Source organism: Phocoena sinus, chromosome 21, assembly GCF_008692025.1.
Source record: "Phocoena sinus isolate mPhoSin1 chromosome 21, mPhoSin1.pri, whole genome shotgun sequence".
NCBI classification, from domain to species: Eukaryota; Metazoa; Chordata; class Mammalia; order Artiodactyla; family Phocoenidae; genus Phocoena; species Phocoena sinus.
Window position 1 is genome coordinate 29,775,260 of NC_045783.1, and position 17,061 is coordinate 29,792,320.

The 17,061-nt window shown below is 45.9% G+C and overlaps 1 protein-coding gene and 1 long non-coding RNA gene across 2 annotated transcripts; one reads left to right on the forward strand and one right to left on the reverse strand.

The window, feature by feature from the left end:
- Positions 1 to 3,703: 3,703 nt before the first annotated feature.
- LOC116746843 lies at positions 3,704 to 4,923 on the reverse strand. The gene is made up of 2 exons (XR_004347891.1): positions 4,600 to 4,923; positions 3,704 to 4,298 (listed from the first exon to the last, which is right to left on the reverse strand). It is a non-coding gene; the product is annotated as an uncharacterized LOC116746843 (long non-coding RNA).
- Positions 4,235 to 15,520, forward strand: PLPBP (pyridoxal phosphate binding protein). The gene is made up of 8 exons (XM_032618565.1): positions 4,235 to 4,404; positions 6,375 to 6,482; positions 6,561 to 6,596; positions 7,096 to 7,171; positions 10,337 to 10,471; positions 12,127 to 12,269; positions 13,175 to 13,273; positions 14,132 to 15,520. Exons 1-8 carry the CDS (start codon positions 4,306 to 4,308, stop codon positions 14,264 to 14,266), a joined length of 831 nt encoding a protein of 276 aa, XP_032474456.1. The 5' UTR covers positions 4,235 to 4,305; the 3' UTR covers positions 14,267 to 15,520.
- Positions 15,521 to 17,061: the final 1,541 nt, after the last annotated feature.

Genomic DNA, 17,061 nt, shown 5'->3' on the forward strand with positions numbered 1-17,061 from the left:
TAAAAGCTAAATCTCATGGGTTGACCCCAGAAAAGGCAGAAGGGGAGTTTAGCAACTTCACTTTTATAAAACTTGCATGATTGTACAACACAAGGAATATAGCCAATATTTTTAAATAGCCATAAATGGAGCATAACCTTTAAAAATTGTGAATCACTATATTGTGCACCTGTAACGTATAATATTGTCCATCAACTATACTTCAATTTTTTTAAAAAGTTGCGGGTTTTGCCTGGTGGTCCAGTGGTTAAGACTCCACACTTCCACTGCAGCGGGCACGGGTTCGATCCCTGGTCAGGGAACCAAGATCCCGCCCGCCTCATGGCACAGCCAAAAAAAAAAAAAAGTTGCATCATGGCCAGCTAGATAGTCTAGCTCCGCAGAGACCAAAGAAGAGGAAACGGGCTCGCAGAATGGAGCATTTTGAAAGATTTTACTTTAAGACTGGCTAAAATTTGAAATAGGGAGAAGTGGTTATCTGCAAATAGAAAATAAATCCAGGGATTATCACAGATAACATTTTCTTCTCTGATGGTCTTGGGGAGATTCTGTGCTGTTTGGGATGGTTTAAATGTCACCCTCTCTATATGAAGTATCAAATGATCTCTAAAGGTCCTCACCAGGTCTAGGGTTCTAGAATCTATATTGACATTTCAAAAGCCAAATGTGACAGTATGTTTGCTGAGGGATTGCTGACATGGCTTCTCTGCCTGAATTCATTTAAACTGGAACATGGGCATTATTTTTCCATTTCTCTTCAGAGCCAAGTAACCAGGCAACAGTAATTTTTTATTATTTTATCTTTTTTTTTTAAATCCCCCTGAAAGAATCCCAGTAAACTCAAAAAGAAACTTTTTTTTGGCCACACCGCGCAGCATGTGGGATCTTAATCCCGACAGGGATGAAACCCACGCCCTTGGCAGTGAAAGTGCAGAGTCCTAACCACTGGACAGCCAGGGGATTCCCTAAAGGAAATAATTTTTAAATCCATAAATGTTTTTCTCATAATTCAGGGCCTTAGACTACAGAGGTGTATATTTTTTTTTTTTTTTTTTTTTTTTATGCGTTACGCGGGCCTCTCACTGTTGTGGCCTCTCCCGTTGCGGAGGACAGGCTCCGGACGCGCAGGCTCAGCGGCCATGGCTCACGGGCCCAGCCGCTCCGCGGCATGTGGGATCTTCCTGGACCGGGGCACGAACCCGTGTCCCCTGCATCGGCAGGCGGACTCCCAACCACTGCGCCACCAAGGAAGCCCTATTTTTAAAGTTTGATGGCATTTATGGTGAGTAAGTATACCAGATTTTTATAAAATTGTTTATGAAACCGGTTCCTCTGGGTATTTGGCTTTCTAATCTCTCTTCTTCTTTGTCCTTGCAAACTGTTGGAGCAATTTAAAGACAATTACTAGGGATGAGGTGATTTCAGACTTGCATTTTTCAAGAATTAAGTAGTATGGAAGGATGAAAGGTTAAATTAGATGGTTGATGTCCCAGGAAGAGGAAGAAACTAGAAAAGAAAATAAGGAGGAAAAAGTGGAATAAAATTCATTCAAAAGTACAGCTAAGGGCTTCCCTGGTGGCGCAGTGGTTGAGAGTCTGCCTGCCAATGCAGGGGACACGGGTTTGTGCCCCGGTCCGGGAAGATCCCACATGCCGTGGAGCGGCTGGGCCCATGAGCCATGGCCGCTGAGCCTGCGTGTCCAGAGCCTGTGCTCTGCAACAGGAGAGGCCACAACAGTGAGAGGCCCGCACACCGAAAAAAAAAAAAAAAAAAAAAAAGTACAGCTAAGACGTTTAAAAAAAAATTGGAAAATGGGAAATGATAATGAGACTGGGGTCCCCATGATCTTTTTGCCTTTATTTCCGTTTTTATAAGGTCATAGAATGTTAGAGATGAAAAGTATCTTAGAAGTGAATCCCCAATAAATCCTGTCCTACTCATCTTGGTCTCCCCTGGTTCCTTTACAGAGAAAACGTCTCAATAAATGTTGACTAATGGAGGGACTAGTGTCCACTGAACACTTGCTTTGGGGAGCACTCTGCTGAGTGTGTGTCACGTGCTACCTTGATTGAAGTCCGAAGGAGATATTGACGGACTCCATTTTATAAATGAAAAACTGAGAAGTTCAGTTACTTGTCCAAGATCACAGTTTAGTGATGAAACCAAGATTCAACTTGTGTCAGTCCTATGCCCACCACCACCCAATCTTGCCACCACTATCCTTATTAACTCGAAAGCTTAAATCACTCTTCTGATACTTTTTGGGGAGCCATACATACACCATTGGGATGGGGAGGTTGACCTTGTACTTCAAAGAAATGACCTGACCTATTAACGAAGTTACTTCTACTTATTGTCATAGTGAGCTATCACCTGGATTATACATCCCTTAGTTCTGTTAAGTATTTATGGTCTTTAAAATGTTTTCTATATAGCATATCCGTTTAAGTATGTCATGCTCACCCAATCCTTCCGCTATACAGCCCTTCACCATGATCCCCATCACCGTAATCCCTTTGTTCCTTCCACCACTGACTGCCGGCTAGCGCCTTCCAACCTTGCACCTCTACCACAAGCATCTATTAGTATATTCACACCATGAAGGGCTAGTCTAGTCATTTTTTAATCTTTATCACTTTGGCAGGAGTAGAAATTATCAAGTCCAGAGACATTTTACTTGAACACAATTACTGCAACCCTAGTTTACAGATAACCCAGTTTTGTGTTCCTGGTAGATGGAAACTTCCCCAAAAGAAGTCCTTGATGACAAAGACCCTAGGTTCTGCTCAAAGTGATTTTCCCAGAGCAGACATGTGAAATTCTAACTCAGTTCCCAGGGTCTGGGAAGACGGTGAGAGAAGAAAGTACGAATGTTGCCCTTTCTTTCCAGAAGGCTCAAAGTAAGCCCAGTCACCTCAAGACAACATGGAGAGCAAACTTTAGCCCTTTCTCCAACGTAATAGCATCCCATTCATGAAGCTGAATTAATGCTTGAGTCTTTCAACAGTACAGCAGTACAGCCAAGAATGTTTTCCACAACAAAATCCATCTCTACTTGCCTCAGCACCTACCATTTCACCATCCGACTATTAAACTTAGTATTTTACTGCGCTAATCTTTTTTTAAATTAAGTTTATTTATGTTTGGCTGTGTTGGGTCTTCGTTTCTGTGCGAGGGCTTTCTCTAGTTGCGGCAAGCGGGGGCCAGTCTTCATCGCGATGCACGGGGCTCTCACTATTGCGGCCTCTCTAATTGCCGAGCACAGGCTCCAGACGCGCAGGCTCAGTAGTTGTGGCACAAGGGCCTAATTGCTCCGCGGCATGTGGGATATTCCCAGACCAGGGCTCGAACCCGTGTCCCCTAGCATTGGCAGGCAAATTCCCAACCACTGCGCCACTAGGCTTCCCTACTGCGCCCCTCATCCTGTTTGTGATCTTCATATGGCCCAGAGCTACACACATAGGAGACGCAAGAATTGGGCTGAATGTGTGCAGAGCCCAGGCTGGACTGTCGAAAGCTGCCTGTGCTCTCCTCCCAGAAGGCAGCACCTGCCACCGGGAGGACTGCGGCGTGGACAGTCCGAGTTGAGGCTTGTCGTCCAAACTACACACCGGGTTTTGTAAATTAAGTATCAATACAATAAGAATTCAAAGATCTCATTAAGTTTTTCTATTGGTTACATATTGAAACCTTACTCTGGATATATTGGGCTATATAAAATGTATTTTTTTAATGTGCCTATTAGAAAACTTTAAATTACATATGTGTCTTACACTGGGCAGTACTGGGCTAAAGGATGACCAGAGGAAAATAACCGTACATTGGAATCCTGCCATGTTCTTTGCAGTTTTCTTTTATATCTCTTAACGGTTCCTCCCGAGAATCATCTGAGATAAAAGGCATGTCTCCCGCCCCAGCAGCTTCTCCTGCTGATCCGCGAGCAAAGGACCCCGGGAAGAGGACCTCGAGCATAGGCCAAGTTTTCTGCGTCCTTTCGGTTCCGCGGGGGCGGCAGAGACACCGGACGCAGAAGGCCCGCCCCACGGCCCGGGAACTACGCTAGCAGCGCCTCCGCACCCAGGAGCCACGCCAGGCTTCCGCGGCGACCTTCCCAAGATGGCGCCGTCGAGGGGCCGGGGCCGGGGCCACCGGCCGCTCCGTCCCCGTCCCGCCCCGTGCTGACGATTGGCTGAGACGACTCGGTGGTGAGCGGTGATTGGGCACACGGAGACGTGAGCTGGGCGGGACCGGAAGGGGTCTCAGCCTGGGGAGCGGGGGTCCGGGCTGGACGTTAGGCCCTGGGGGATGTGGAGAGCTGGCAGCATGTCCGCGGAGCTGGGGGTCGGCTTCGCCCTGAGGGCGGTGAACGAGCGCGTGCAGCAGGCGGTGACGCGGCGGCCGCGGGTGAGGAAGGGGACCGCGTGGTGACGGTGGGCGGCCGCTTTGAGGCGGGGTGGGGGGGGGGGAACACCCGCGTGTAAATGGGTCGTCACAGTGACGCAGAGGGGTCTCCCGGAGGGGCGGGACCTGCCCGCCGCCTTGGCATTGGCGCGGGTTGCAGAGCCCCCAAAAGGCTAGCGAAGGGGTTCCTCAGCTTACGTCAGGTTTTCTGGAGGTTGGCTTGGTCGGAGCGGAAGGTGTCGGTATCCCGGGAAAATGACCAGTCTCCAGGCAGCGCGATCATTCTCCATCCCGCTTCGTGTTAGGGGTCAGCAGCCTTGGCGGGTGGGAGAGGGGCCAGGCCTGTGCCCGGAGGCTGCAGGAGAAGACGTCCACTACCAGAGCAGCCAAAGGCGGCCAGGTCTGCCGGAGATCACGTGTGTGGCAGCGTCTCAGCTAGTAGATGCTCAGTAAATGTCAGTCCACCCACCCCCCTCGCTGGCGCAGGACAGGGTGGATTGGCCCGACTTGGGAGGGAGGCGCCAGAGCTGCACTTGCGCGTTTGGGGCAGGAGGGAATTGACCTCCAATCCGAAGCAGTTTACGGGGAGATTTTTTTTTTCCCCTATATATATTTCCTCTCCTGTTGGAAGTTCACTAAACCAAAGGTCAGTATCTTCCCCCCTCAGTGCAAGTTCAAGCTGAATTGTGTGGAGTAAGACAGGCTTGAATAGAGAGGTCAAAGTTTTCTCTGATCAAGCATTTATGGTGTTAGAGCTGAGAATGCTGGTCTGGAGACAGAAGACCTGTATTAGTGTAGCCTTTACTTGGCTGTTACTTAGACGTTACGTTGAACAAGTCACTTAACTGCTCGGGCTGTCAGTTTCCTCATACGTACAGGCAATGGAAAGCTCTAAGCTCCCTTCCAGCATTAGTTTTTTGTGATTCTCCAAGAAAAAGCTAGAGATTCCCCTAATAAATAATCACGCTAGGGGGTGCTCCCAGCATAACTTTCAGGCAGATGGGCTGCCTGTTCCACTTTTTTCTCTAGAAACTGTCAATTCATCCGCACAATCCTAGGAGTTATGACATGGTCTTAAAAGGTTGGCAGTGCAGCCCTCGGAAGGGGAAACTCTTTGCTAATCATTGTAACTTTTCAGGCCCTTTGAGAACTCTGTGATTCTGTAAAAATTCCAGAGGGTGATGGGGTACATGAAAACTGAGCCATATGGGGATAGGTGAATCTCTTCCCTGTGTGGATTTGGTTATAGCAGAGTCCAGGGAAGCCGCTCTTTATGTAATGGCCATGACGGGGGGTCAGATAGGTCTAATCCTGAGGCCAGAGCCTTCTGTGTCCTTGCCTTAGTTCTGCCGCTGGTTCTTGATTCGATTGTACAGTAAGTTACAGAGTTGCCCTAAGCAGGCTGCTTTTGAGAGTGCCTGTGGGCAATACTGATAACTACACCAGGACCCAGATGAGTTTCCAAGACTGTTGACCTCGGGGTTTCAGAAGCCAGAAGTGGCCTCCCTTCTAGTCAGAGAGCAATGCCTTCTCTTGACAAAGTGATTCTTAAACCTCCAACCTTGGCATGCAAGAGGCTCATCCGGAGAGCTTGATTTAAGGGAGATTCGCAGACTCCAGACTGAGATTCAGATCCAGTGGGTCTGGAGCAGGACCCAGGTGATGCTGATACTGTCGGTCAAAGACCAGGCTCTACGGAAATCCTGCTCTTACTTACCTGCCCAGCTCTCCTGAGAGAGAAAGGTCTTCTGCTAGATGTTAAGGTAGCTAGCGTATTAGAGTTAGATGCCACGCATACAAAAGACATTTGATCAACATCATTTGACACTGATCTCCCTGCAGTATTGGAAAAATGGATCTTCCAGAATGCCAAGTTAAAGATCTCTGCCAGTCTCTTCTACAGGATGTCCTACAGGGCTTATTGGGATAATATTCCCAACCTTTGATTCCTCTGGGTCTTTTCCTCTTGGCAGGAACTCCCAGCCATCCAGCCCCGGCTAGTAGCGGTCAGCAAAACCAAACCTGCAGACATGGTGATCGAGGCCTACAGTCACGGGCAGCGCACTTTCGGGGAGAACTATGTAAGAACCCTTTTCCACACTGCCCTCGGAAGAGTCACGTATGCCAGGCTTCTGACTTGTTCTGTTTTTACCCTCTAGGTTCAGGAACTGCTTGAAAAAGCATCAAATCCTAAAGTAAGTGGAATCTGAATTCTTTAGTTTGTATCTGAGTCTTGGCTGTTCAGTTGAAAATTAGACCCACGTCGGTGGTTGAGTTTTAGAGCTGGAGGTCGGGCTGGCGGTAGAAATGTCTGCGTTCACCTCGAGCCCTAAACATTTCTCATCTAGATTTTCTTTCTTTCTTAAGATCATAGTTTTCTCCTTTGTGGCTTTTTGAAAATGGTGATTTTTAGGAGCTTGCTGTAATCTTGGATCCTTTTGAGATTTGAAAGCTTTAATGAGTTCATTCTTAATGGGCAATATCTGAAAGAAGGAGAGAGTTGATGGGAACAAGGAAGAGAAATAGAACAGAAGCCTTCAGGTTTTCTCTAAGTATCCTTAGGAGCCTGACGGAAGATGACAGTAGTGGTTTATTGCATAGAGGGGAAAGGTCAGAAGGCAGCGTGCAAGGTATGTGGGCGGGCAAGGCCTCCGCACAGTCTTAAGTCAAACACGGTCACCTCTTTCTCTTCAGATTCTGTCTTCGTGTCCTGAGATCAAATGGCACTTCATTGGCCATCTACAGAAACAAAATGTCAATAAGTTGATGGGTAAGATAAAACTCTAAATATGAAGACACAATGTTTTCATCATTGTATCACTTACAGTACCTTCTGTGGAAGAGAGAAGATTTTAGAGTATTCCTGATTCACCATTTGTGCTTTGGAGTTTCTTTTGGGAAAGAAATCTTAGTTCTTTTTTCAATTTTTTTTTTCAGTTGAAATATAGCTGATTTACAATGTTGTGCCCATCTCTGCTGTGCAGCAAAGTGACTCAGTTATACGCACGTACGCATTCTCTTTTTATATTCTTTTCCATTACGGTTTATTACAGGATGTTGAACATAGTTCCCTGTGCTGTACAGTAGGACCTTGTTGCTTATCCATTCTACATATAATAGTTTGCATCTACTAACCCCAAACTCCCAGTCTGTCCCTCTCCCTCCCCCGCCCCCCTTGGCAACCACAAGTCTGTTCTCTGTGAGTCTGTTTCTGTTTTGTAGATAGGTTCATTTGTGCCATATTTTAGATTCCACACATAAGTGATATCATATGGTATTTGTCTTTCTGACTTACTTCACTCAGTGTGATCATCTCTAGTTGCATCCATGTTGCCGCAGATGGCATTAGGAAATCTTCGTTCTTAATATAAGGGAAAACATCATGTAAGAAAAGAATGAACTCACAATTGACTGGGTAATATATACTTGGAAACCTACCCTACCTCACATTAGGTATTTTTTTGTGGTCTTTGAAATAAATTATAAGGAATTAAAGCCCATAAAATTTTTCAGCTGGCAAAGGAGACACTTTTGTCCTTTTCGCTTTAAATGAAAGGCTACAGTAAATAAAATGCAATAATGTACAATACTACAAGTAAAGTATATAATAATAAAATACAATATACAGTAACATACAGTAAATAAAGTAAAATTAAGAATTAACTATAGAAAGACTTAACTGCATGAAAATGACAGGTGGAGATCTTCCTGAATAACTGAATACTTATTTCTCTCAAGGTGTCAAAACTAAAGTAACCTGTATTTATTTTTTAAAACAGCCTCATTGAAGTATAATTGACATACAATAAATTGCATGTATTTAATTTGATAAGTTTTGACATATGTTTGCACTTATGAAACCATCACAACTATCATGGTCTTAAACGTATTCAGAATGGCCATCATCAAAAACTATACAAATAATAAATGCTGGAGAGCGTGTGGAGAAAAGGGAAACCTCCTTTTCTGGGAATGTAAATTGATATAGCTAATACGGATATAGCTAATAGGGAGAACAGGATGGAGGTGCCTTAAACTAAAAATAGAACTGACATATGATCCAGCAATCCCACTCCTGTGCATATATCCAGAAAAGATGAAAACTCTAATTCGAAAAGATACAAGCACCCCAGTATTCATAGCAGCACTGTTTACAATAGCCAAAACATGGAAGCATCCTGAGTGTCCATCAACAGATGAATGGATAAAGAAGATGCGGTACATATGCACAATGGAATATTACTCAACCATAAAAATGAATGAAATTCTGCCATTTGCAGCAACATAGATGGACCTAGAGATTGTCATACTAAGTGAAGTAAGGCTGAGAAAGACAGATATATGCTATCACTTATATGTGGAATCTAAAAAAAAAAAAGGTACAAAATGAACTTATTTACAAAACAGCATCAGACTCACAGACAGGAAACAAACTTATGGTTACCAAAGGGGAAAGGGGTGGGGGGAGGGATAAATCAGGAGTGTGGGATTAACAGATACACACCACTATGTATAAAATAGATAAACAACAAGGTCCTACTGCGTAGCACAGGGAACTATATTCAGTATCTTATAATAACTTTTATGGGAAAAAAATCAGAATATATGTAACGAATCACTTTGCTCTATACCTGAAACTAACACAATATTGTAAATCAACTATACTTCAATTTTTAAAAAAAGAATGCAGATAAGGTGATTAGCATATTACCTGGAGGATTTCAGTGTTTAATAAACGTAAGCTGCTGATGTTGCTTCTGTCTTGTTGTTTTTTATCTGAGGCAAGACTAAATGCATCTTTGGGAAAGAAGTTGGTTTTGATGACAGTTAAGTATCTCCCTTAGCTGTCAGTGGTCATTCTGATGTCCTTGTTGAATAAGAGCATCCCCATCCCAGGAAGTTTAAAGACATGGAGATATCAGGCCCAGGGAGCACTTTAGCTTTCACTCTTTAACCTTTCCTTATTGTCATCTTGGCCTGTTTCTCTCAGTTTGAACTGAGATTTAATCAGATCAAGCCTGCCATTCAGAATCTCTACAATTATCAGCTTCTTTTTTTTTCACTGTTTATTGTTTTTTTAATTCTTATTTTTTTATTGAAGTATAGTTTATTTTCTTTTTTTAATATTTATTTATTTATTTTTGGCTGCATCAGGTCTTAGTTGCAGTGTGTGGGCTTCTCTCTAGTTGTGGCATGCAGGCTCTCTAGTTGTGGCACGTGAGCTCTGTAGTTGTGACGTGCAGGCTCCAGAGCACGTGGGCTCTGTAGTTGCAGCACACGAGCTCTCTGGTTGTGGCGCACGGGCTCAGTAGTTGCGGCGTGTGGGCTTAGTTGCCCCACGGCATGTGGTATCTCAGTTCCCTAACCAGGGATCGAACTCACGTCCCCTGCATTGGAAGGTGGATTCTTAACCACTGGACCACCAGGGAAGTCCCTAAGTATAGTTGATTTTCAATGTTTCAATGTTGTGTTAGTTTCAGATGTAAAGCAAAGTGATTAAGATAGATAGATAGATAGATTCTTTTTCAGATTCTTTTCCCATATAGGTTATTGCAAAATGTTGAGTATAGTTCCCTGTGCTATACAGTAGGTCCTTGTTGGTTATCTGTTTTGTATATAGTAGTGTGTATATGTTACTCCCAAACTCCTAATTTATAAACTATTAGCTTCTTGGAGCTTATGGATGGATACGTGTGCCGCCTGATGGTAGCACGTCATCACCTCCCTTTCCTTATTCGTATTTTCCGATTAGACAGCAATGGGCTGACATTCGAACTTAATATCTAGTAAACTGTCGCGTAAGTCTTAGCAGAACTGAGACTTAACTGTCGTTTTCCTGGGAAATTATTTTCCTGTCTACCAAGAAAAGCTTTGTGGTGTGTTGCTTGCTGCGGTCAGGTGAGTGAAGAATGACCTGGCCTCTTTCTCGTTACAGCTGTCCCCAATCTCTTCATGCTGGAAACAGTGGATTCTGTGAAGCTGGCAGACAAAGTGAACAGTGCGTGGCAGAAAAAAGGTTCTCCCGAAAGGTTAAAGGTTATGGTCCAGATTAACACCAGTGGAGAGGAGAGTAAGTGACCAGACCTGGACTGCAGACTTTTCTCCCCTTAGGATGGTGGTACCTCAGGAAGAATGGCAGGCCTAAGCATCTGATGCCTAAGGTTACAGAAAGAAGTCACAGGCCTTTAAGGAAACTGTTGTATGTAGGGTCTCGGCACAGTGACATCCAAACCTGTCCACGTGTAATTCTTTAATACATCATGGTTTGTTATTTCCTAATTTTTGAGGAGGTGGGCAAGGGGAATCGAGAAGGGCATTGTGACTTTGATCCTGAAAATTCTCAGAGGTCACCATCCCTCCTGAAAGAGATTGCAGTTTTACATGTATAATACTTCTCAGGACCTAACAAAACTATTTAATGTTACATTCGGAGAAAATGGAAGAAATATCACTGTGAGTACCAATCAGTAAACATGTTTATGGGGCTTGGGTTAGCAATGTAAAATAGTAAAAAGAACCTGGGCTCTGAAATCAGACAGACCTGGAGTCTGAGCTCCACCACTTGCAGCGTTGTAACCTCAAGTAATGTACCTAACCTCTCTGCACTTCACTGCCTTATCTGGCAGTGCAAGCAGGGCAGTACTCCCAAGGGTGTTGTGAGGCTTGAACGTGGAAATGGAGGTAAAGCTGTTGCTATAGAGCCCTGAGCGTCTTACCTGTTAGCTCTTTGTTAAGAATAAGTGTTTACAGACCAGTCATTTGCCTACAGAGCTTAGGCTGAAGGAACAAGCATGGGGCCTAGAGTCAGGCTACCTGGATCCACATCCCAGTTCCACATTTCCTGGTTGTGTGACCTCGGGAAAGGTACTTGGTTTCCCGGTGCCTCAGTCTCCCCCTCTTCAGAATGGGGAAAGTAAGAGTACTTACTTCATCCAGTCACTGCGTTTAATGACAAGCTCTAAGGACTTGGCACATGTGCCTGGCACAGAAGCGTTCAGTAAATTTTAACAATTATCGTTATATGTACATGTACCTAGATTCTACAATACATTATCAATATAGGTAAATCTGAAATTGACTCCAGATCAAGTCTGTTACATCATTTCTTGATCAGTGGCTGTCATTTGCCCTAATTAAAGATTGGTGGATTGTTAGCGTCTCCATCTGTTAAGTTAGAGAAGGACAGTATCCATCCTCATAACTGTATAACATAATCATTTGCTGCGGATTCCTCCTCTGGTTGTTAATTAGCAAGTTCAGTTACATTTTGCAAGTTATAGTCAAAACTATGTAATATATACTTCATTTTTAATTTTTTTACAATTCTAATAAATTAATAAAACGGTAGAAATACCAGATTTGGAAAAATAATTCTCGGGTTAATCTGGCATTTTGGCGATGTGAATCTTCTTGGTGTCTCAAGAAAAGCAGTGTTCTTTCTTTTCCTTCTACTCTAGCTGTTCTCAGATGCTGAGATAGAATAAAGAGAATCCAGTTTAGAGCTCTTCCCTTGAGAAACTCAGAACCAGGTCAGAAGGGGAGTAACACACACGGAGACCTCAATGTAAAGTCACTCCTTTGGTCTTGAGGACAAGTTCTTCCAAGAAGTCCTCTTGTCTGAGAGCCACCTCCTCCACCATAAGGAAGGGATGAGAAGGGGGCTCTCCTCTGGCTTCCTGGAACATCTTGGTATGTTCTATGTGTCTTCTGTTTCTTTTTGTGAAGGCAAACACGGCCTGCCCCCTGCAGAGATGGTGGCCGTGGTGGAACACATAAGCGCCAAGTGCCCCAGCCTGGAGTTCGTGGGGCTGATGACCATCGGGAGCTTAGGGCACGATCTTAGTCGAGGACCAAACCCAGACTTCCAGGTACTCGGGGCCCGGGGTGGGGCGCTGCTCACCTGCCAAGCAAGCATCTGGTGAGGTGCTGGAGCAGGGCTGGCTGCTGCCGTCGACTCCACAGACATCCCGGACGTTGCCTGTCATGTTATATTATTACCGTCTTCTGGAACTCTCCTCATACGGGACACAGAACAGGTCCCCAAACCTCCAAAGACCCTTCTCGGCTCAGTGTGAACCTGCCTGACATGGTCTTTAGAGAAAATGAGCTCTGACTTCCTCCCCAACGACTGACAGCTTTCTTGAAAAGGAGGAGAATTTGCCAAAAAAAAAAAAAAAAAAACCTTTCAGTAACTTCTGGCAATTTTTTTCAAACATTTTTTTTCTATCTTTTTAAAATATTTTATTTTATTTATTTATTTTTGGCTGCATTGGGCCTTCATTGCTGCGTGCGGGCTTTCCCTAGTTGTGGCGAGCAGGGGCTACTCTTCGTTGCGGTGCGCGGGCTTCTCATTGCCATGGCTTCTCTTGTTGCAGAGCACGGGCTCTAGGCGCACAGGCTTCAGTAGTTGTGGCACGTGGGCTCAGCAGTTGTGGCTCGTGGGCTCTAGAGCACAGGCTCAGTAGTTGTGGCACAAGGGCTCAGTAGTTGTGGCTCACGGGCTCTGGAGAGCAGGCTCCATAGTTGTGGCGCACAGGCTTAGTTGCTCCACGGCACATGGGATCCCGGAGCAGGGATCGAACCCGTGTCCCCTGCATTGGCAGGCGGTTGCTTAACCTCTGCGCCACCAGGGAAGTCCACTTCCAGCAATTTTAACAGGCCTTGAAACCATGAGGAATAAAGAATCTCTGTCAGAGATGTTGAGATTCAGCGGCTTTCAGGCATCCTCGGAGAAGGCAGGGATAAATGGATGTCACACTCGTCTCTCTGTCAGGTGTTACTGTCCCTCCGGGAGGAGCTGTGCAGGAAGCTGAGCATTCCTGCTGACCAGGTGGAGCTGAGCATGGGCATGTCCATGGACTTCCAGCATGCGGTGAGTGTCCTCCCCGGCGCCCTCCGTGCCTCAAGTTCGGGTCCAAAGGCCCCCAGCAAGAATGTGTTTTTGCTACAGAAAAGCCTCGTTGTAGCGTTAGGTGCCCAGGAGTGCTGGCTCTCACCTATACTAGCACCCCCAGCCGCTTCTTTTTTGAAATGAAGTGTATAGAAATTATAGCCCCACACATAATTTTTTAAATTAATTCCCTAAGTGGAATCTAAAGGAAAATAAGAAGAAATTAAACTACAGCTTCTTAAAAAGGCATTTCACTGTGTTCATGCTTGGGCGTGGTTACATGACAGTAAGTCATGACGAAGTAGTCTGATGGCTCATCGTACGTGTAGATTCACCATGATGGCAGCAGCTCTAAGTACGTTCTGATAGGGGTGCTGTATTAACAACTCACATACGTGATCTTCTGGGGCAGTGGATAACTTGATAACGTGTTCCAAAAATCACACTATAAACTTTCCTCCAGGTATACAGTAGGAGCTCGTGTGGAAAATAGAATATACTAAAGCAATGCAAAAATACTTTGTGTTTATAAGTAAAATGGAATTAGATCCTGCGCTCAGGAGGATCTAAGCCGTGCCACCTAGCTGGCAACATCTCAGTCCCCTGAGCAGGAATCGAACCCGGCCCCTGCCGTGGAAGCACGGAGTCCTAACCGCTGGACCACCAGGGAAGTCCCCTTACTTACTTCTTAAACACCCTCTCCTGGTGGACCACTGCCCCATAGTCCTCTGCAGCTGCGTCATCGTTGTCCTTCCGAGAAGCCCCTCAGGTGAGGCTCAGCTTCAGCGTCTGCTGTGTTTCATTACTTTAAACTCAGCCCTCGGTACTCCTTTCCCACAGATTGAAGTGGGATCTACGAATGTCCGAATAGGAAGCACCATTTTTGGAGAGCGAGATTACTCCAAGAAAGCTGCCCCAGACAAGGCTGCAGCAGAGCTGAAGGCCCCGGCGGCGGAGGTGGCCCGGGCACATTGAGCAGCGGCCCAGCCCAAGGGCCGGGTCCAGGAAGACTGACTACGCACTACCCTGGGCTTTCGCTTCCACGTGCCCCACATCACAGCACGACCACACCCTCCTCGGGACCTGGAAAGAGCACGCCGACCATTATGTGCGTCGATGGAAACCATCTGACTTAGTGTCTGACGCAGGAAGCTCACTTCAAGCAGTGACTTTGGATTGGATTTGAGGAATCCAGACTTTTCTGCAGAACAGGTACCTGGGCACTAGTCAGGAGTTGAGTTCAGGCTCGAACATTGCCCAGGGGCACCAACCAACCCATGAATGCCTTTCCCAGGTTAAAACTTGCTGACTGTCGATGCCTATAATCACCAAAGTCAGAGGGATTCTCACTTGTCGTCCACTTCAATAGAAAGTTCCCTGTTACCAACTTCGTACAAACCCCACTGAGTAGCCATCTCTGCTGCTCTGGAGCAGTGTGGTTTCTGCCCCCAGTCTCCACCCCAGCCAGTAATCGTTGGTCTCCACTCTGGAATGGCAGTACAGGTAACTTCAGGACCTGCCTTGAGTTAGTCCTCCAGACCCACATTGTGGCTGACGAGAGCTGTGTCCTCAGCCACCGTGTGGGGCTGACCCTGAAAATTACAGGGCAACTAACATAAGCAGTCCTTGGGCCTTTCTAACATCCTCCTCCAGAGACAGGATTTTGAGCTTTTGCCCTGGGGCCTATGGTGATGACCACCAAATGATACGATTTTTCCGCCACCACAGTCCCCGTTACGATGATTTCTTATCTCATAGCTCCCCAGATATGAAAGATTCCCTCAAAGCCAGTTCAGGCTCACAGTTTCAACAAAGCCTGGCTTTGAGGTTCCTGTTCCTGGGAGCACTTTTTAGGCATATTTATAGCCTCCCCTCCCAACCATGTTTATAAGGCAGAATTTTGCAAGTCTTAACGTTAATGGAGTAGCTAGCTCTTCAAAACCCAGAAAGCACAATTCTCGGATAGTCACAACAGACAACTGTAGTCTGGGTCGTTGTTTGTTTTCTAGGTGGGTTTTTCTTGCTTATTCAAGCCCCAGTCTTTAATTTTATGAAACAACTTCCATTAAGCTCCTGCCGAAATGAAATTTTGTAAAACTTAAACCATTATGATTCCTGTACTGTTTCAGTCAAAGCTATAGTGTGATATTTCAGTCTATTAAATAAAAATGTGAGTTTGAATTATGCCATCTATGCCAATTACAAAGCGATTAAAAGATTTATTTTCTACATCTGGTGTAGTGAGTGAGTATAACAGGAGGGGGGCATTGGACCCAATAGGAAGCCAGTGTGCCCGTCACTGGCATCGTACAGCTTTGGAGAAGGGCTTCCTGTGGGTCACAGATACAGCCAAAGCCAGACTGCGGATGAAAGAGGGATTCTGAACTTCTAAGAGCAAGAAAGTGAAATGTTGGCATTTCAGGAACTGCAAAATAAAGAGGTTGCCTCTTGCTGTAAGAAAATCTTAAAACTGCCTCTAGGTGGCGACATTGGCTAACCTGAGGGGCAAGCTTTGGTGCGCCACTGTCCCCAGACTACTCTAGAAGAGGCTGTCATCCGAAGTCTCATCCCTTATTTTTTTTTTTTCAAATTTGCCTGGGAGTGGGTACAGGGTAGGGGGCCCGGGAGCCCAAGAGTGCGCCCCGCCCACTGCTCACAGCATCCGCCACCTCCTCCAGGCTGCCCTCCTGGTTCTCCAGTCAGACGCTGCCACCCGTCACCCCTTCTTTTAAGGCAGAAACAGAAGGCAGGGAGGACACGATTCTCCCAAGTGATATGACTGACTCTTGCAGAGTCACAAGGTTCTTCCAGATACAGCATTTCTTTTCAAACTCGGCTGAGGGTCCTGAGGGTGACTGTGGAACCTTTGGGTGAGAAACGGGTCTGAGCAAGAGAGCCCTCTGGCTTGTGCCTGGAAATCAAGAACAACGAAGCAGGGGAGCCCGGAGAGACGGACTCAAACCCAGATCAGGAAAGGAAACCAAAGTATGTCTGTCCGGTGTGCCCACCACAGGCCAGGACCTCTTGCGGAAAGAAAACGGCAAAGTTGTGTTACACGGGCCGGGCATGAGTACTTACAGATTTGCATCAAAGCCGTGACAGTATCCACAGCGGGTTTCCCGAGTGACAACAGCACGCTGTCCTGGGTCGGACCCTCCCAGGCAGCCTGTCTCTGTGACGATACTGTCAACCTCCTGGGCCCTGCTCTGCTTGGTGCCACTCAGAGGCTCCCAGTAATCCATCAAGGCTCTGTCCTCTGGAACTTCCTCCCAGATTCATTGCACCTCTTAACAAAGCAACCTCTTAATAGTCAAACTGTACTCCTCTCCCCCCTTTTTTAATCATTCATGGCACGTAAAGCACCATCCCCTACATCCGCTCGTTTTGCCCTCACGGCAGCGGGTAGGGTGATTTAGGCTGTTGGGCGGTGTCCCTTCGCAGACGGCTCGGAGGCCCAGAGAAGGTTCAGTGTGCTCCTTGCCTGAGGTCAGAGTGGGTTGGTGGCAGGACAAGAAATAAACTCAAGACCTTTAATTCCTGTTCCAGAGCTTGGTCACCACACCATACCACATTGGTCTCTTCTGTTGTCTCAGGCTTTAATAGTTAGTAAGCGGCATATTCTTAGATTTATAAGCTTCATTTAGTTTAGGGTTTTTTTGGTTTTTGGTTTTGGTTTTGGTTTTAGTTTTTTTTTTTTTTTTTTTGCTTTTTTTTTTTCGGCAGTGCCACACAGCTTGCGGGATCTTAGTTCCCTGACCAGGGATCGAACC

Coding starts and splice junctions, on each gene's coding strand:
- PLPBP (XM_032618565.1), top strand. CDS start 4,306: ATGTGGAGAGCTGGCAGCATGTCCGCGGAGCTGGGGGTCGGCTTCGCC. Junction 10,472..12,126: donor TAACACCAGTGGAGAGGAGA/GTAAGTGACCAG, acceptor CTTTTTGTGAAG/GCAAACACGGCCTGCCCCCT. Junction 13,274..14,131: donor CCATGGACTTCCAGCATGCG/GTGAGTGTCCTC, acceptor CCTTTCCCACAG/ATTGAAGTGGGATCTACGAA.